This window comes from Zonotrichia leucophrys, chromosome 4, assembly GCF_028769735.1.
Source record: "Zonotrichia leucophrys gambelii isolate GWCS_2022_RI chromosome 4, RI_Zleu_2.0, whole genome shotgun sequence".
NCBI classification, from domain to species: Eukaryota; Metazoa; Chordata; class Aves; order Passeriformes; family Passerellidae; genus Zonotrichia; species Zonotrichia leucophrys.
This window is the reverse complement of record NC_088173.1, coordinates 33,312,916-33,334,064: the sequence shown is the minus strand read 5'-3', so window position 1 is coordinate 33,334,064 and position 21,149 is coordinate 33,312,916. Positions and strand designations below refer to the sequence as shown.

General features: G+C 40.4%; 1 protein-coding gene across 8 annotated transcripts in view; it reads left to right on the top strand.

Annotated features, from left to right (window-relative positions):
- Positions 1 to 21,149, top strand: part of GRID2 (glutamate ionotropic receptor delta type subunit 2) — a 677,007-nt gene that overhangs the window by 575,004 nt on the left and 80,854 nt on the right. For all 8 annotated transcript variants that reach the window (XR_010439884.1, XM_064711069.1, XM_064711071.1 and 5 more), the window contains one exon: positions 9,231 to 9,426. Coding sequence is in view for 7 of the 8 variants with exons in the window: in XM_064711069.1 (XP_064567139.1) it covers positions 9,231 to 9,426 (196 nt within the window). In the remaining variant the exon portion in view is untranslated. The remainder of the gene's footprint in view (positions 1 to 9,230; positions 9,427 to 21,149) is intronic.

The window sequence follows — 21,149 nt, the reverse complement described above, 5'->3', positions numbered from 1 at the left end:
CTTTTGTACTCCAATATCCTCTCCTTCACCTAGGATACTGAGTTATCCTCGCTCCCATTGCTCCAGTGATAACCTTCACCTTCAAATGCTCACTCCTGGGTCAAAGCACAGACTAGAAAATACAGGGAAACATTAGATAGTCAAGCACTGTGAGGGACAGCTGGCCATTTTTTCATAGCAGATTAATCTTGAGCCTACAAGTCTGTGGAAGTATGTGAGTGACAAAATTACTCTTTCCTATATATCCTTCTTTGCAAAAAATCTCAGAGTGACTTTAAAGAAGAGAGGCACATTTCACTGTGTTTCTTCCTCCAGAAAGGTAAGAACTTGACCTTCAAGTCAATCTCAATGCTGACCTTAGGGAAAATTCCTTTTTCCCAGTCCAGTCACTGATCCAAGTCCCTGGCTTGTGTGTATCATCACCTAAGGTCCTTCTGCCTCTAGTTCAGCTGCTTTCACAATCTCTCTGAACTTCCCCTTGCGGCAGTGAGCCACTGTCACAGGCTGAGCAGGGGGAGCCTTGGCCTCCGGTGAGTTCACAGGTCAGGATCAAGAATCGCTGCGTGCCAGCAGTCACTCTGCTCACACAAAGGTACTTCTCCTCTGGGTGAGGATTTTCTGTGAGCTAAAACCAATCCCGGCTTTCACACAGGCTGGCAAATATCTTCAATAGCAGACAAGTTTCATGTGCAATTGAAACCCAAGCTGGACCCAAGGGCAGAAGCAGTACTTAACTTTGAGTGCATGGTTATGTCCTGACCCTTGGGTAGAGGGAGAAGTTGGTGTTCCATGGACCAAATTGCCCAGGCTTTGCAAGTCCTTGCACTCCAAATTGGAAATCTTCTATGGTTGTTATCCTTCCTTTCTGAGGTAACAGCCTCACCACTTTCATCTATTAGAGGGCTCCATAGTCTAAGACAGAGATATATAAAATGGACTACAGTCATGAGGAAATGAGAAAATTACTCCCCTGATACAGTTGTATTACAAGTTCAATCAAGTTACCTTTTCTTTTTTGTGTGTTCTGAATAACAGATTTTGGTATTTTGACACAACCCAACCATTTGACTCCATAGCTTCAATTATAATCCCTTCAAAATTTGGATGGGAGTAAAATGATATTCCATATCAATGTTTGTCAGCATTGATCTTGATATTTTTTAGGGAAGTTTATTTATTTATTTATTTAAGTTTCAAACAATTTAAATTTCACTAAGGACTGAGAAGAAACAACATGGGAATTTATATATGCAAAATAAATTATAATGATATAGTCACTCATTCAGTTTGTCCCTAGAAGAATGAAATATGCTTCTGCATTCTGCTTTGAAAATCATGTCCCTTCTAGTTTTGAAGTAGTCAAGAAAAATGTTCAAATTACTGTGACAAATCTTTGTGTTTTCTTATGATGTGCAAAAAAGAATAAAATATACCCAAACTATAATTTAATGTATCTTCATATTTTTCTTGCAGTTTATTATGATGTCACTAGAAAAGCCTCAGTGGAATTTTGAGGTTATTATGTACAGTTGGGATTACATTGGTTTTTGTGCTGTGTTATTTATGGGCAGAGCCACTGAAAATGTTTTATTCAGTAGAAAATGTTGCAGCTGGAAAGCTCCTGGAATAAAAGAACAGACATCTTTCAACAGCACTTGCAGCTCAAAAATAGAGTAATTAGATGTGTTTAGTATCCATTAGGGAATGAAGTTATCCTAACTATGGGTGAGTATAAAACTCCAGTTTACAAAACTGCCAAAATTGGAACTTAAGCCAGCACATAAGAGAGAGGAGGTTTGTTTATCATGCTGAATTACTGCAAAGTGGAAAACATGAATAAGCAATAAAGAAAAAAAGCTGATGCTCCTTTTTTTCCTTTTTTTCTTTTTTTTTTTTTTTAACAGTTCAAATTGTACCTTGGGGAACCTTCAAGGCCAGAATGGAAATGAGTATAAGCATTAAAAAAAAATAATCCAGATTCTGCTGGTAGTGCTTGTCAGCTTTAGACAAGCCAGAAAAAAGGAAATAAAATGAAATCAGTGGGTTTGCACAGATATAAAAAGTAGTTAATAGTTTTTCATTTCAGATTTCCAGCTAGCATCAGATATTACAGTGTGTTGTTGTAGGTATGGTCCTCATGATATCTTTTACAAAAGATAGGAGGATTCAAGGAGCCTACAGCACATTTCATTTCCATGAAACATTTGTTGTTACTGCATTTCAGCTTTTGGATATGAAGCTAGTTTGTGTTCAGAGCTCTTGCAGCTGGGGTGAAGGCTGGGCCATTCTGCCTAGTCAGTGTCTCATGGTATCCAGAGCTCTATTTGGAGTAGCAAAGCATGCAAAATTTTATCAGCCCATCCACTAAGGAGGACCCTTAGAGAAATAAGTGTTCCCTTTCCCTGTAGAGTTTCAAATTAGATCTTTGCTGTATAACCTCACTTGATGGCATTTGTGCTCTGCCTCAATGCTCAGTTTGAAGTAAATTTTTTGCAGTTTTTAAATTAATTCAGAGAAACTGGAAGAAAAAGAATGGTTGTTAAATCTGCTTTTCCAGAGAAATGGCTACTCTTAGTACCTTTGGGAGCTCAGTTTTTCACCTCCTGCCAACATACAATATCAAGAGCAGAGGGACTCAAGTTCTGAAGTAGCTCCTAGATGCATCTTTTGTTCACACTTGACCCAAGCGGCAGATGACATTTAAATCAAGACAGTCAGCATTTCAAATGCCATAACACTGTGGCAGCAAAGCATAATTTCTGTGCTTTTAAATCTTTAGATAACTTTCTCAAATGCAACATAAATTGATAGTAATTAGAAGTGGCTTTTCTTGGTAAATGCCAAATGAATTTGGAGGTCCTGAGCTATTTCTAGGAGGTGCTCATATTCTTAATTTCATCACTGAGCCTATGTTGACATTATTATGTTTTATGGTTCCTTTAGGTTTAAATTAGAGTCCATTGGCAGAGATTGATTTTATTCAAATTACTGCACTGTGTTTCTGGATTAGGAGGGAGTGTCACCACCTCATGAGCACTGACATTTAGCAGGAAGGTTGTGAGAGTGGGTGAACAGAGGAGAAGTCAAAGGATTTGCCATATAAAGCCTGGTGTTAGGTGGTTTCAAGTTTAATCCACTTCTAAAATGTGGAAGTGTGAGAGTTTAGATTGTACATGTTGTGGGGGGAAGTGTGCATGCATCTTTTGTCTTCTTCTGTAAAATCAGTTCACATTATGCTTTCCATTTTATAACCAGTATGTCTTGTTTGCTAGGTGAGACCTCTGCCTCCAAAAATGGAGGCATAGTCTTCCTTTCTTAGCCATTTTTTCCCAACATTTTGCTAAACCATGATTCACCTGAAGCTAGGAATTCCTTGAGGCTTTATAGAGCTCAGTGGAGCTGACTGCAGGATTTCTGCATGGGGGTTGCACAGAATGCAGTAATTAGATATTGCCCAATGCATGTCCATTAATCTTTTCTTTAACATGGTTCAGCCTGCAAGCAATATTTCAGGTTTCTGCCACAGCTCACCCTGACAACAGTCAAACCCCTTGGCTTAATGTGCCCTGTTCCCTAACCCTATATCTGCTTCTGAATTATTCCTTACTGTCCTAAGGGGAAAAAAAAACCAACCAACCAGACAAATGAACAAAATACCCCACAAAAGCACTGGAAAGCTTTGTCTGAATCAGTCATAAATAAAGACTTCAGTGTAGGCCATGGCATTGGTTGTTTTTTGCTGAAAATTTAGTGACCAGATCGTGCAGACAGCTCTGTGCAGCCCTCAAGTCTAGCACAGCTAGCTGGAATTGATCTATAACCCAGGTTTACAAAGATGTGTTGATGCCCAAGTCTCTGACCTCACTGGTATTTTATCACCTAAAAAGAAATTCAGTTACTTCTTTATGAAGCTGACTTTTTGCTTTGCAACATATTTCTGTGTACTTTTTTTAACACTTTTGGCTGACATACGTGAACATGTTACCAATTCTGAGTCTAGGATTTGAATTTACAGAAAAGGGTATGCTCTGGAGAAAGAAACATATCCAAATGCTAAAACATTTTTCTTCTAGCTGTAGGCAGAGATAATTTCTTAAATTGCAAAGTAGCTGATTTGTACTAAGTCATAAAATGAAAATGACCTGACAACTGCTGCCTGATTAAGGTGTAGAATACTAAGCAAAAGCAGCAAATGCTGAAAAATACATCTATCTCTTAATACCTCTTCCTCAATTGATTAAATTCCTTCTCAGAATAGCCCTATTAGCCTAGTTAATTTAGGATAATAGTGATGCTGGGATAATATTGGTATTATCCCAGTAATTGCAATGAGAAAAAATTTATTATAAAGATGACACATAATATTTTTCCTCACAATGCTGCATGAGTGATAGACAAAGCTGAATGTTCTGACTGCATGGTCACTTCCCTAGAGGTAGAATTTTTCTGTATACAAACTCAGTTAAAGGTATCTAATTTATTAACAATTTTTTGTGCTACATCTGCTTTTTTATATATTTTAACACTTTTTATCATTCAATACCTTATTGCTTCAAAACTAGAAATTCAAAGAGAAAAGTTTTAAAATGTGAAATTATCATTTGCTTACTCATGCTAATGAGTGCTTTGCAGGTAGTTCATCTGGGAACTATCAAAAAATTACATTTCAGTGTGGTTAATGGAATCAGGATTTGGGCATCAAAGGATCCCTTGCAGGAATTCATTAACTTGACAAATGCTTTTTCTTTATTTTGAGATCTGGTGTGGCAGCTGTGTCGGTGAAATTGGGGGACAAGAGTGAGGCTGAGGATTTACATGTCCACTAAAGGCAGTTGTCTGAAAAGAGAATGAGTTGTTTAATCCAGGAACAGAGGTACACCAACCAATGTGTAACCTGTAAACCAGCAGTTTTAAGAGTTCTTTCTTCTGTAAAGGAACCTCAGTAGTTTAATAATTTTAGTAGCTCTCTCAAAGTTTGTCATTTCCCTTTGTTTTTCTGTACTTTGTTTTGCCGTACCTTCTAGGTTGAGTGTCTCAGCAGCACTTGGCAGAGCTGTGGGTTATTTAACAAACAGCTTCTGAAGGAGGTCATGTATATTATGATCCCATTTTTCCCATGTTTGTGTGAGGGGAGGGAGTCACTGATGTGTGATAGATCTTTGCTGTGTTTGCAGCTTGCCTGTGCAGCAGTATATACACATGTGCACCTCCAAGGCTTCCAGACTTCTTTCTTGCTCCTCAGCATATGGTCAGGTGAACCAGAATTTTGGGTTTACTGCCAACAACTGCATTTAGCCCATCCACAGAGTTTACACTTATATTTGTCTTGCTTTTGTCCTCTTGTCATCATTTTCTCAGCGTGGAGCCTCACCTGTGACTGTGAAAAGATGCAAGTAGGGCAGCAGCACATCTAACAGAGAGGCACTGCAGACTCCAGTTAATGCCACACGTGGCAGCTACAACATGCCTTCCTGAAGGCATTGACATAATTCTTCTCCTTGTTATTTCCCTGCTGGTGGTGCCTTTGTGTGTGATAGCACGCTTGCTTCCCAGCCTGTTTGCTTCCCATACCTGGCTGTAGTACACTCCAAGACTAATAGCTCTTGTCTTGTGCTGGTTTGCCCTTCTGAAAATATTAAAGTTGCTTTTATAGCCACAAGATAGACACAGAAGCTCTTTTGTGCTGCTTTTAACTGATTTGTGCCAGCAGCTACACCTGTCAATTATATCCTGCTTAGCAATAATATATCCAAAAAAATGCTTTGTTGCTTGTTATATTAGAAATTATATGGCTATACAGAGTCCTGTAATGATTGCAATTTTACTAAGTGTCACTAGAAATTGGAGACCAGATAAATACTTTTGGTACACTTTTCTGGTATGACAAATAACAATTACAGGACATTGCAGTATGCATCTTGTGACAGCTCATTGCACTGCTGAGCGCTGCCAGTTGATTACAGGAATGTACTGGCAGCAGCAGCAGCAGGAGCAGAATGGATGAATACAGTGTGCTGTATTTATCTAGTTCCTTTCATCAGTGATGCTTTTGACAGATAGACAGACTGTCAGCACTTTGCACAACACTTTGCCTAATGGTAAAATAAGGAGAAGCTCTCAGCAAGACCCACTGCTGCCTGCCAGGGTGCCTTTCTGCAGAGCTGTGCTCAGCTTGGCTGTTGCAGGGTTTTATTCATCCCCAGGTACAGAGTTTGTATTTGTCCTTGCTGAATTTCACACCCCATTGCTCCAGCCTTTCTAGGCCCATCTGAACTTCAGCCTGTCCTTGAGCAGGTCCCTCCATGCAATGCCATCTGCAAACTTGACAGGAGGGTGCTTGCTTACCTCCTCCAAGTCACTGGTACAGCCCTGTCCCAGGTTGGACCTCTGGGGTACCTGGTAGCAGCCTGCGGGTGAGAGATGCCATGAGGAGGACAATCCAATTGGGAATTTATCAAACCTGCTTTCCCACAGGGCTGTACATAATGACCTCCTTTAGATACAAGAATATTGTGGCAGGCAGATAGGCAGGCTGCCTTGCTAAAGGTAAACTATGTCAGTGTCTCTAGTCTTGTCCACAAATGAAGTAATTTTAGTGTAGAAAGCAACCAAATTGGTCAGGCATGATTTACTTTTGGTGAGTCAATGCTGAGTGCTCCTCTAGTCTGCTTTTCCTTCATGTGCTCAGAAATGTGCTAAGGACTTGCTCCTTGAGGTTGGACAACCAGCAGTAATTCCATGAATCATCTTTTTTCACTTTCTTAATAAAGTCTGGATATTTTCTTTCTTCTGTACCAAGGAATCTCCCCTAGCCTCCTTCACCTTGCAAAAATTGAAGATGGTGGCCTTAAAAGGACACAGGCTAGCTTTCTCAGCACACTGATTTCTATGGATCTAGTGATCCCAATCAATCCCTGCCTTGTCTGATTGGGATTTACCTGACAACTTACTGCTCATTGTTAGTTGAACCCTGTCACTGTTTGTTGAACATGTCTTCTTGAACCCTGCCTGTAGTCACAAGGGCCTGGGGGACCTTGGTGGGGAAGAGTGAGGCAATGCAGGCACTGAGTGCCTCAGCTGTAGCTGTGACTGCTGTCCCCATGCACAGGGTCACACTCTTCTTGTTCAGCCTTTTAGCTCTGCAAAAGCTGTTCCTGTTACCCTTGAAATCCCTCGAGAGCATCTGCTCTTACTGAATATTTCTCTTGCTACCCAGAGTTGCTAGGAAATGTTTCCAAAGTCCTCCTGTGGAGATTGTCTGTCTGCTTCCACTGTCTGTATATTGTTTGGTGGGAGGAAGTTCTTTTTGAAATTCTGAGGGGTTTCTGAGTAATTTCAAAGTGTAATAGATGATTTGCTTGCTTTCCCTGGTGTCTATGTCTAGACTTCAGGACTGACCTTCAAAATTGTATTAATCCTTATTTCAGTATGTTTATTAAACTTAAGCACATGACCGAAGTACCTTACTTTGGTAATTCCCCTGACTGCCACTTTTTAAAATATTTACTGCTTTCCTTTTGCTCATTGGCTGTAAGAAGGTTTCACGTTTTTGCTTACAGCTCAGCCATTTTATATTTAATCTTTCACAACTCTTAGGTGTTTATCTGGACCTGACAATTCTTTTTTTTTACTCTTCAGTTGCAATAAGTACCACAGTACTTATTGACCTGTTGCCTTAGTCTGCCAGAGTCTCATATTTTTCCTCATAGAGCAGGGCATGTCATGGTCCTCTGGTAGAATATCACTACACTTGGTTTCAGGAAATGTTACATGCAGTATCTTGCCTTTGATGATTCCATATATGTACAGATTCTTCGCAGGTTCCCTGTTTAAAAGGAATGCAATCTTGTTGGAGAAAGTGAGATAATTTTGAGAGGTTTTAATACCATTAGTTATTTACTCCTCACAATTACATTTATCCCTTCCTTGTAATTACCATATGTTATCTGATTAGAATTTAGCTCTTGGTCAATGTTTTTCTAAGCCCATATGTCTAAACTTCAAATTATTTCTTTCTTACTCAGCTAACATCTAAACTCTTGCCATTGATCTCTATTGATTTCTTCTTTTCCTGCTTTCTGTTTTGTTCATGGCATGCATATCCTGTGAGATGTCATTACTGTTTTCTTCAGTGCCATCCTCATTACACCTAAGAATTTAATTTCCTCCAATCCCTACCCCACAGGGCCATTTTCACTGGCCTTCATATTTACATTTTTTAGAAATACAGCTTGGAATTGGATGAGTTTCCTACGTTGCTGTTTGCATTTTCTGTGCCTGTAATAAGCTTTTACAATTTGCTGTTGCCTTCTTTAAGGCAGCATTGAGCTCCTTGATTGTCCTTATGTGTCATCCACTAGATTTGTGCAGTTTATACACAGTTAATTTGTGCTGGGAAAGCTGTAATGGGTTTTAAGCAGTAGACGTATTGCAGTAGTTACTTTGAAATTTTAATGAGTGCCATTAAAGAATCAAAGGTACTGGAGAGCAATTCAACAGGAAAGGAAAATAAAAGCCAAGAGGTAAGGAAACTTTAAATGGTTCTAACATACAGTTTTGAAGTTCAAAGCAAGTTTGGTTGACTAAACCCCATTTGGGATGTTTTAGAAACTTTAAAAATGGTTTGAAAATGGTTTATTTATTTTGGTTTATAGAGAAGGGTAAGACTATGTAACAAGTAAAGCAGAACAAATCTATTAGACTAAATAACATGAAAATATGATGAAAAAGTAGTTAATGAAAGTACAACAGAAATATTCTTATTGCTGGAACTAATACAAGATGTGACCTATGACCAAACTGCCCTGCACAGTGTAACTCAGGAGCACACAGAGCTGCTCAGCCCAGGTGCTCTGGGATGGATTTCCTGAGTTCTGGCGCTGCCACCAGCTCCCCACAGCAGGGTGTGTGTTTGCACTGTGGGCGGGCAATTCTGATTCCAATGTTCCCTGCTTTTCCCTTGCCCCTGCTCAAAGGAGCTTGGCATTTCCCAGCACCCTCTTGCCCCTTCTCTTCCTTTTTCATCCATTTTCACTTTTTCCACCCCTTCCTTTCTCTTCATATTGCTCTTTGTGTCTTAAATCATAAAATAAAGGGGGAAAAAGCCCAATACAAGACAGTGTCATGACACCTGTCTTCCTCTGCGTTGCCCTTTGTTTGCCTGCAGCTCCTTCCTCTTGACAAAGTGGATTAAAGCCTCCCGTGTCTCTTTTCCTTCCCCACCCCTGAAGGTCTCTGCAGGATCTGTCGCGGCAGACGGACATTCCGTACGGCACCGTGCTGGACTCGGCCGTGTACGAGCACGTGCGGGTGAAGGGCATGAACCCCTTCGAGAGGGACAGCATGTACGCCCAGATGTGGCGCATGATCAACAGGAGCAACGGCTCCGAGAACAACGTCCTCGAGTCCACGGCAGGCATTCAGAAGGTACTGGCACCCTTCCTTTGTGCTTCCCTTGGCAGATGCTCTGTGTTGCGCCACGTTTGCTTTGCTGGTGCAATCGTGCCTTTAATCAATTCCTGAAAGCCCATTGTGCCGGCACCGAGGATTGGGACTTCTCAGGTTTGTGGCATTGAATGGCATTTTAATGTCTAAGTACCTACACTGTTTGATCCAAAAAGTATTTGCAGGTGTTTTTATAGGAGATGGCTGCATTTGTAAGGGTGCAAAACAGGAATAGGAACACTGCACTCAGAACCCTTTTCTCTTCACAGAGAAAAGCAAGGCACAGTTCTTCCCAAGAATATTTCTGGGTTTCACATTCCCTGAACCTCAGAGAAAGGAAAAACATTTCTTATCATTTGCTGTGCCTGTGTTTGTGCAGAAGTAGAATGCAGTATAGAGATTGTTTACCCAGAGTGATGGTGTTTTGTTTCCTTGGCCTATCAGGGCCAAGTTTTTATTTGTGCTGGGACTGTCAGCTGACAGTCACAGAATTTAGTGCAGAGTTGAGTGCTTGGCAGATTCAATGTAGATGTAATATAATATAATAGAATAATATAGTACAATAGAGTAATTAATTAGCCTTCTGATAAGATGGAGTCAGAGACATCCTTCTCTCCCCTCGTTGGGGATCCCTGCAAATTCTATGCCCCAGAATACAAGACATTGATTAGCTTTATTTTGTAGTCTCCCAACACTGAAAATCCTGGCCTTCTGTTGTAGCTCTGGGTCACGTTGCTTTTGAAAGACAAAGGCGGGAATGGATGATTTGACTTTAAAAAGAGTCTCACAAACACATTCTGCAGTAGGTTTGGCAGTGGAAAAACACTTTGAGAGCTTTTAGTAGGCTCATTTGTGAATGCAGTAGTTCCCTCCCAAATTCTGGCTGACAGCTGCAGCTTTTAAAGAAACACCAGTCCATGAAAGGATTCAGTTTAAGAGTCAGTATGAGTTGATGAGTGACTGTACACAAGCTTTTCCTCTAGTGTTGTATCTTTATATTCAGACTTCTAAATCAAATCAAAAAATATAATATTTTGCTGACTTTATTTTAAACTTCAATATGTGATGATTTCTTACAGAAAATATCCATAAGTTGTGTGTTCACATTGTTATAATCTCGATTTTTCTGAAAATCCAGATGAACTCTGGCTTTTTGTCTCCACCAAAATCCATTGGCCAGGAAAACCTGACATTTCTGATGTTCTCACTCTAGACAGTAACAAGAGAAAAGAGTATGTTAAGAAGAATGATGCAATCACTGGTGAGCTTTTGATAATAGAAGAACTGAAAAATAACAAAGATTATTTAGAGTTTTAAAAATCCCCAACCCAGCCTCTGGATAACCAAGATCATATTTTCTCCTCTAAAGGACTAAACAGCATTAAAAAAGAGGCGGCAGAGGTCCTGGGGAACTGCACTTTTGAAACCCTTTTAGATAAAGTCATAAGCTGAAAGAGCAAGAAAAAAAGGTCTGAAGATTTATTGGCTAGAGGAAATTGCTTTTTTTGAGAGAACATATTTTAGCTCAGTTTGTAAGTGGCTGATAAAGCTGGGATTTGCCTTTTGTATATATATATAAAAAGCCCAAAACCAAGAACCTGCCCTCCTTCTGGTTTCCCTTCCCAAGTTATAAAATGAGTTTCAGAAGGCTCAAAAGACCAGAGTACATCAAACACAGCTGTGCTCACTAACAACTTTTAGCTTGAAGAACCAAACAAATGGTATATCCTGCTGGCAGGTAATTCCAGATTACAGTCCTTGAATTTTCATTCTTGGAGACGTGGGAGTTGCTGCCCTAAAACCTACAAAACCAGAAAGATCCAAATTCTTAATTTACCATGCTTTTGCTTCCCAGGAATAGGCAAACAATGATGTCAAAAACTAATTTGTGTCGAGAGCAAGCCAACCAGCCTCCAGTTTTAAAAACACAGAGGTCTTAGGTCTGATTCTAATGAACTTATATATCTACCTGTAGGTGCCCAATTTCTCTCCTTCCTTCAATTCACGGGAAGAAATTGCACAGAAAAAGATTATTTGCCAGCTGCTGTTCACAAGAAGCTTTTGGGAAGTTGTAGTTGGCCTGCTTGGAAAGAAGGCTGCATAAAGAAAGTGATGTTAAAAGCTGATCTTAGTCAAGGAAAACTAATAATTTAAAAGGTATCTGATAAAAGGCAGAGATTATAATCTCTGTAACACATTTCAAAAAATGAAAACATTTCATAAAGAATTAATGGGTCCTCTTGGCCTATTTATATGCTTCATAATGCTCTTCAGGGTCTTTAATGAATTTATCTGGCCACATCAGAGCTATTAACCTGATTATAACCCTGGTCAAGATACACCAACAGATCTTCCTCTGTGCCTCATTTTATTTCCCCAATTCATCAGCACTAAAGTGTGACTGAGCAGCAGCTTGTCCAGGCTCTGTGAGCGCATTCACCTCAGCAAACCTTCCTGGGGTGCCAAGTGAGACAGCAGAGATTTAATGAGCGCTCCAGACAGGTACAGGGAAAGGGACTCCCACTCAGCTGGGTAATGACCACGAAGGGATTGGGAAAGGGGGGACCACCATGGCAAACAGCTGTGCAGGGACACAGTGGACACTCCCATCTTTAGCAGCACTCCTTGCTGCACCACCTCAGAGCTTAAATGAGGTTTGCAAGGAGCCTTCACAGAAGACACTTCCCAAAATATTTTTGTAAAATCCCAAAAGTTCTTTAGTTTTGTCTTGCTTTTATCCTGACAACTCCAGTGGAGGTGGCACTATTTTATTGTGAGGGAAGTGGCAGTCTAATGCTAATGTATATATAAACAGGGGGAAGAGGAGAGAGGCCAACCACTGATTCCCTCAGCACCTCACCCCCCTTGCTCAGCAGGGCTGCCTGCTTGCTGTACCAGAGCCTTTGTGGGGAGTGGCACCTGTGCGAGTGCAAATACAATGCAGCCAAATGACAGTGATTGCTCAGCCCCGCTTTAAATCAGCCATTCTGCTGCTTTGACCTGCTTTTCCTGGCAGGAGGGCAGGGCAGACAAGAGAAATAAGATGGGAAGATCATGTCATTGTAAGTTTTCAGGTTTTGATATTTATTGGTCCTGTTCCTCTCATAAATCAGGTGCATACATATCACTGTGTGTGCTCCTGTTCCATCCATAGTGAGCAGCTATAAATACCACAGGTCCAGCTAGAGAGCAGCTGGATAGATTTACCCTGAAGAGAGAGCAGCTTTAAATACCTCAAACAGGAGACAGCCTGAAAAGCACAGGCACTTTAGATATTTTCTTCCACTTATTGTCTCTTCCTTTCTTAAAAGACAGCAAAAAGCTGTTGAAGGTCTGAATATAAGGTAGGGAAGCACTCAGTTGTTTGTCTTCCTGCACTGTCAAATCAAAATGCATGGGGGAGGTAACTATATTTTTTTTATAAGCCTGGATTATTCTGGAGAATATTCACTTTTATCTTCCCTTTTTCTTTATTATACCTAAGTGTTTCATGTGTCTCAAATTGATTTTTCTTTTTTTGCATAGGTTATGAAATATGCATCTCATTCTGTCCTAGGAATCTCTATTTTTGCGCAAGTTATTTATTCAGAGAGGATTTACAGAGGCCCAAGTCATGCCTGCTTAAACATTCATTGAGGACTCCAACAAAAATCATTTAGGCTTAAAGATATCACATTACATACCTCTTTATGTCTTCTTAAAAAGCACATTACCCTGCTTAATCCTTTACAAGAACCACAGGCTTTCCTATCCTTGGAACTATTCCCATTTAAAATATAATGAAGCGCTTCTATTGTGCCCCTGTCTGCTCTTTCTTCCCTGGAGTATAATAGTGCCTAATGCCCTATCCTACCCACCTTGTTCCTCTGAACATGATACCATAGCCTACAGCATCTTCATTTTTCTCAGTAGTACAGAGTGGAAAATTCCTTTCCCAGGCAGAATCTGAATGTGTTTGAAACCTCTTCTGTCTATTTAACTCTATCTGTGAAATATTTAGCTGCTAGGAAACTTGTGAATTATTGCCAGGTGAAGTAATGCTTCTGGATGGTGCATTAAGAGAAACTTGTAGTACTTCCTTTTCAACGTGCTCACAATATCCAAAGGAATTTGGTCTTGAGATCTGGATTTTCTTGTGATCCTAATTGCAATGCCAGTGGAAGCGCACAAGCCCGTTAGTTTTCCCTGGACACTGTGGATGGCACTTTAACCCTCCTGAAAATACTGTAATAGTAAAAATATGTATGAATAGACCATAGCAAAGCTCTGCTAAGGTTATTTGCATGGGGAACAAAGGGGTAATAACAATTTTCAATTCTGTGCTAGAGCAAATTGTTCATAACTGGCTGTGGATATGTTTGTTTACAGCAGTAGCAACATCATGAAAACCTTTCTTGGGCCAAACCCCTCCTGAATTAATTAATTATCTTGATTTACTCACAAATTTGCCATTGGAATTGCCATTCTTTTGGCAGATTCACTGATTGCACCACAGAAAAATCTAGTTAATGTATGGTAGTCCACACACCTTTGTTGTGAACATTTCTGGCCACGGAGTAGCCCAATTAAAAAAAAAACACTGAAAACAAAAGAGAACCAAGGCAGACTTTTGGGGTACTGGATGTGCACCATGATTGAGCAGTTTGGCAGTGGCTAAGACAGGAAAAGGAAGCAGAAGAGGTGAGAGCATGTAGAAGTGCTGGGACAGTTCTCCAGTATATCTCAATTCACGAGCGGGCGATCGGCTGTGCCCTGCAGCTCTTGGTGAGAAGGCTAATGATCAACCCAGCCACCAGCTCCCTGCTTCCCTCATTCTGCCTCTGGAGCTGATGCTTCTTGGTCAGATGAGATGTTCTGTGTCTGCTCTATGAGTAATAAGATTGACAAGTACCCCTAAGACCTTGATGTGTTCAGTCCCACAGCTGAAGGTTTGTCTATTCTGCAATTACTGTGCTAGTCCATGATTTAGAGCTGACAGGTGCCTGGCAGTACCAAAGGCACTGACTGCCCTTGCTTTGTATTATCGTGGATGGTCTGGCTTTATTTTTTTTCCCCTATAACTCTGTGTATCTTTACTGCCATATCTGGGGCCTTAAAAAACCTACAGCAGTGATAAAAATTAGAATCCTGACCAGAAATCCCTACAAACACAGTGTGGCGTTACTTTCAGGCATTATCAAAAGGCTAATAGTTATCTGGGTTAGCTCAGGAGCTCAGTGTGTTTGGGAAGTACAATAACTGGTCTCTGGCAGTTAACAGAGCATGAAGAAGATTCTGTGCATAGCTTTAAAAACTAAATGAAAAACTTTTCCTACCACCACATTTTCTCAGAATTCAGGGTATGTCTAACTAAAGGCTTGCTCTCCCTCACCAACACTTCTGAGTTTATAAGAAAGTCTGATCTAACTTTGACTTTCTAGAGAGTTTTCACAGGTTTTATCTAGAGTAGAACACCTGTAAAAGTTATTTTATGCAGAGCTGGACTTTATTCAAAAGAATGGGTAAGTCACAATTTGAGTTAGCCTAGATATCAAGAAATGGATCTACATGGACATGTGTTCATTCAGCCACAAAGCAAGCCATCTATTACTGTATTCCTTTGTCTCCAAAGTTTTCTGGAAGGACTGTCTGAGTTCATCTTCTCCTATTTCATCTTACATGCTACTGAATATACCTCACCCTTTTTGCTGTCCCTGAAATGCCACCCAAGTTACTCCTGACTTCTGTTCAAAGGTGAAGTCACTTCCACAACCTCAGATGTCACTGACACTGACTGCTGTCCTGCTGTGGTGCTGTAGAATTCTGCCTTCACTGTAGAAGGAAGGCAGAATCTCTTTGCTTGCTCTCTCTCATCTCTCAGGTTTTTTGAGAACTTTCCAGAGCTGTTCAGAAATTTTTGTGGGCCATCCTACATCGAGGAGACCTTAGTCTTGTTTGTCTCTAACTTATTCCTGTCCCTTAAGTCCAAAAAAATTGTCTCCATGGAGACAACTTGAAGTTTCACTTCTCTTGAACTGAGCTGATCTTCTTTCATCTGAAATAAAATTTGTGTGTTTTCCTCTGCTGTCTGTTTGTGTCTGACCACTAACTTGGTTCAACCTTAAGTCTACAGAAGTTGCCTTCATCATCTTAAATTTTATTTCTGTTGCTGCTGTGTCTACGTAAGTCTTGCCAATTTACTTTCCACACCATGTCTATGATTTACCCATATGACCTCCAGCCTGCCACTTCAGTAGTTTTCATTGTTATTTTCTGAGGCCTCTATAAAGAATTCTTTTTGCATTTAGTTCCATTGAAAATCCTTCTGGGTCTAAGGAAAAAAAAAAAAAAAAAGTTGCCTTGACTTTCAAGGCCTTTCATGGTGAATTCTGACTCTCCCTGCAGCTTTCTCATTTCTGAATTGGAAATCATTTGTGTGAGCTTCCAGTGCAACTCCTTTTTCAAGCAAAGTATCTTTATGCTTTCTCTAAGGACCCTTCTGTAAGGTATGTTTTCCCTCAAGACAGTAGTCATGTCTTTCCTTCAAACTCCTTAGCACTCCCCTTTGTTATTGCAGTAACAAAAACCCTGACAACCAGGTCTCTGGTGTGCTATGATCACTACCCATCAGCTGAGCAGCTCTGTTTTGTTGCTTCTTTATGCTCTTTCCCTCCCTTTGGTTTATTTTATAGCTGCCAAATCAGAGGGGAGAGAGGAACACACATGATAATCATCTACATACTGGCATAGATGGGGTGTGGAGGAAACCAAAGAACTGCTGTACCCCAGAATGAACCAAATTAGTGAACACTACCATTATCAGATGAATAGTATTTCTCAGAAATCAACCTCTCTGTGCCTGACCTTTCAGCCTTCATCCTCAAAGGAAAGCTACAGCCTAACTTCAAAAGATGAGCCTAAGAACTAAAAGTTCTTAGCAGTCTGATACAACATAAAAAAATAGGGGAGAGAATAACATTTTATTGGACAATTGCTCCTTGTTATTTCTCTGTTTCTCCAGTTTCAATGGTGCCAGCTACATATTTCTTTTGAATGTTCTCATTGATTAAAAACAGTATCATTGCAATAATATCAGAGGCAGTTTTCTAATCTCAAAGTTTTCTGCTTGTTTTCAGATGCTTGTTTGCCTGAAAACTTGGTTGTTTAGGACTTTCCCTACAGATATACCCCATCTTCTGTTCAATGATAATTCTCTCTTGAAACCTTGCTTCACCTTGGTCTGTCAGTGGCTATAAATATACCCTCATCACGTGTAACTTGAGGTATCTAATTTAGCTCTCCAAGTTTCTTTCTTTGCTGTTGTAGACAGGCAATTTTCTTCTCTGGAGAGTGGTCAGGAATGCCTAAGATGGCAACCTATTTCTCTTGGTGGCTTATTTGTACAGTACCTACCAAACTAAGATCATATTCCATGACTAGAAATGACAGTAAAAATAAGAAACAGCAAAATATACTCCGAGGAGCTAATTTTGCTTCAGTCCTGTAGAATTGCATTTTGCAGAGAGCTGAGTCCAGACTTTTCAGCTGGAGAAAGGATGGATGACAGCCCTTTGAGCATGGGATGGGGGAGTGGGCCCCATCCTTCATCCTTATGGCCAAATGCAGAGCTCAGTGCTCCACACCTTGGCCTGAGCCTAACCCTGCAGTCATCTTTTCATAGGGCAAAACAGTACAGAGAGGAAAACTGATTCCTTTGTGAGTGGAGATTTCACCTGATGTTTTTCTGATGTGGAACTGGACTAATTAAAGCGGACTCGTGAGGAAAACATCCAGAGTGCATCCTGATGGCAGGAGCACAGCTCTGTAGGGGTGTAGGGGCAGCTGCCACTATCAGGCCATGGTGCACTGTCAGCCATTGGGTCTAAAATAGCCCTCAAGAATGTGCAAAAAGTGGAATTTTTGTGTGTTAGTAGAACTAATTGTGTGTGAAATAGCCCCCAGTCTCCAGATGCTGAAATAACAAATAGCAGCTTGGGGTTTTTTGGTTTCGTTGGTTGTTTGTTGGTTGTGGGTTTTTGTTATTTCTAGAGAACTTTGGATATGTCTGATAAGTAGGCAAGGTGGGAACACTTGTGGTTTCCTGTGTGAGGACTTTGTATCTTTTTTTGGTGCTGAGCCCTTTGGGAATTGCTGCCAGACTGGAATGTATCCCCATTTGTTTCCATGGCCCTATCACATCAGAATAGCATAATCCCAAGCATTATATATGGCAGACTTTCATTTCTGAATAACTAAGCAGCATGAAAGCTGCTTTCATTTGCATGAAAGCAAATTTGGTGATTAATTGTAGAAATCCCAAGTTCTGTCCTGAAGCTGGGATTTTTATGGGATCAAAAATTTTCAAAGGTATCAGGGAGTAAGAAAACTGACAATTAGGAAATAATTTAAGAAAAAGGGTGCATTTTCAGTCAGTGGTTGTAAAAGGTGAGCATGAGCATGTCAGGATAATGCTCACAGGAATTTTTTTGCTAGTATTATTTGTTGCCTAATTTTTCCGAGCTGGTCACACTCTGTTAGGGAGGCATCTGTTAGAAAGGATGATTTAAACAGAAAAGGATGCTGAACCCACCCCTACAAATGAGTTTGGGCATATTTACATCTAACAGAGCAATGCTGTTGTCATATTCTGTAAAAGAAAAGGTTTGTGAGTATTTAGTAGGTGATGAGTGCATTTATTATGCATTAGTATGGGAGAGATCTGAAAGAGAAACAGCTCTCTTGGGTGCTGTTACACACCCTCTCCTGAGTAACACACAGGATTTATTAAAGAGTACAAGACTGGAAATGTCTTCACAGATATATTTGTAGCAAAATGAAAGTTCTGCTGCATGTTGCTCTCTCAATTAAAACCAAAGTTTATCTGCTGCAGGGGCCAGGAAGGGTTTGGGAGATGCAGATTCTTTGGGGCAGAAAGGTACTGAGGGGTCAGTTCAGTAAGGTTTCAGTGCTCATTTGGGCCCTGCTGATGGAGTGATGTCGGTTTTGGTGTGGCATCTGACAGTGAAAATATGCTGGATATATATAAAATGAAAAAGCAATGCAAGGAAACTTCTGCTAGATAATAAAGGTTTGTAACTTTTTCCAAGCCATAAATCTACCTTTAGTGCTGTTGCTAGAATTTTATATGCTGCCTTCCCGGGCTCTTCAGTCTGTGGCATTGCCTCACAAAAAAGGTTGTGACCAACAGCTTTAAATGACCAAAACCTGTATGATGAGGGATGAGCAAGCTGTGCTGAGGTGCCTCAGTGCAGTGAACCTCCTCCTGTGTCAGCAGTTTGTGGGGGGATATTCCCTTCTTTGGATCTTTGAGTAGCATGTTCATTGCTTTTTATTAAACCAGAGGGACTCCTGATGGAAGCTGCAAACTGCCAGGCATGTTTTCCCAGTCTGGTCACATCAGATATGGGTCGTGTCTGTGCAATCTGTAGGGAAGCACAGCTTGGGATGAACAAAAAATAACTTGAAGTTATTAATTTACTTCTTCAGGTTACTTCTTGCAGATACTTTCCTATGGGAGGGTGACAAAAGATTTGAATTTGTGCCATATTTCTGTCAAAAATTGCTACATTCTTTTGCATTCTTGTTGTCCTGACAAAGAAGATTCCTGACAAAGAGTAGTTTGGTATTTGGAGCATTCTTGTTTGGCTACAGGGGACACACAAGTTTTCAGGCATCTGTTATTCTGGTCCTGTGAGCTCCTATTTCTCCATTTTATCTCCATTAACTTAATGCTTTTCCTGCAGAGGTTCTGTAACATTTCTAGGTTGATGAAGATTAATAACACCACCCTCCCAAGAGTGTCTGGGGACTGCACAGACTCCTACACAGCTCCAGCAAGCTCTGCTTGTTCTTTTCCTTCTGAATTCTCACTTCACTTGGTTTCCTCCCTCTTACTTTTTCATTTGTCTGCTTTTTGACCCCCTGTCCCTTTTGTTTGGATAACAGCAGCTCCAACTTTTCCCCAGATCTCTAATTTCTTTCTTCTTTCCACCTTTCACCTCTCCACACTGTTACACATCCCCTTTGTTATCTCCATCAGCTTACAATTTTTCACCATTGATCTGTGCAACAATTTGCAGTCAGATGGAGCATTCCCAAACTCCAGCTGCCACTTTGAAGCCCAGTTGCAGGCTCCTGGCCTGGTGGGCTGCTCTGGGGATGTATATGTGTGCACAGAGAGGGGAAATGCAGGCTCTGTCTCATGATCAATAGATGGAGGCAGGAGAGCACACTCTTGCTCCAGGCACAGAACTTGGTGGTGTATTCTCTTTCTTGCTTAAATGTTTCCAGCTATCATTTTTGTGTATTAGCATATTTTAATAACATCCAAATACTCTGTGATGCATTAACAAATGCAAATGATGGGATCAAATGTCAGGTTGGTTAAAGGATATGGGCAACAGGAAAGAGAGATGAATAGAAATAATGAGAGAGTGCATTTTATACATCCCCTATGTTCCCCTTAAAGCATGACTCTGTGAGGCTGCAAGTCTAAAATCATGAGAGAAGCATAAGAGGTAACAGGGGGATCTTGTCTCATGTTTTTGGAGCTGCTATACCAATCACTCATCAAACAGTTTTGATAGCTTTAGATAATTTCTGTTCAACACCTTGTTAGTAAACAAACAAAATATCTGCTGCAGAGACCAGCAAATGCAATTGCAGTGAGTAGATCTGTAGGAAGTGTCCACTGTAAGACTCTTAATAGTGCCTCGTGAAATGATTCAGGATTTTTCCTTCTGAAACTCTTACAGCTGGAAGTCATAGAAAAGAAAAAAGTGGATAGATGAGGACAGCCTGCATCTGCTCCAACAGCAAATTTTTTCAGTATCATCCATGAATAGGCAATACATTAATAAACATATTGGTAAGCAATGACATGCTAGTGAAGTAATCAGAATGGCACAGGAAAATTGAATTGCAAACTAAAAAGCACTATCAGGACACTTGGGAAAGTCAACCTTTCTAGTCTCTAAAGTGTTTAAGTATCAAGCCTCTAAGATATCAGAATATATAATTAAAAGAGATGATTGCCCTTAAAGTCATCCTAGTCTCAGACCAGGAGAGTTTAAGATACCATGGAGAGAAATAAAACCCAACAAAGTGTAATTTTTCAAATGCAAAGGAGGAGCCCCTGCATCCGCAAAATGGTGGTTGTTTTGAAAACTCCAGGTCTGTGCTTCTAAATACCTGTGTGCATTTGACTGCACATAGAAGATTTACAGCCAGAGAGATCTCTAATGTTTAATCTGAAAACAGGTCTGGTCTGGGAGACGGGAGACTGAGCAGACTTTTGCTGCTGGCTGCTTTTTGACAGTCATTCCAATATATATAGTGGGAAATATTCTGGTAAAACTGCATTCTCTTGGAATATATCATTTCATTGATTTATTTCAATCAATTCAACTTATTCATTTATTCACAGTGTTAGAAGGAAAAAGAAAATTATGTTGTGTTTAAGGAGGGAGAGAGGAGAAAGGGGACCAGTTTGAAGCAGATCAGGTGGTCATCCTGGGCAATTGACAAACAAAAGCAATTCCTCAGAGGCATGCCAGAACCTGTGATTAACTTCTGTGGGAGTAAACCATGCTCATGCCAACAAAACCCTGAGGTTGGGATGTTTAAGGGGTTATTTCTTTAAAGGATAATTCCACTAAGCAGAAAGTCCCCTCTGCACAAGTTGTCAGGCTGCACCATGGTCTGGT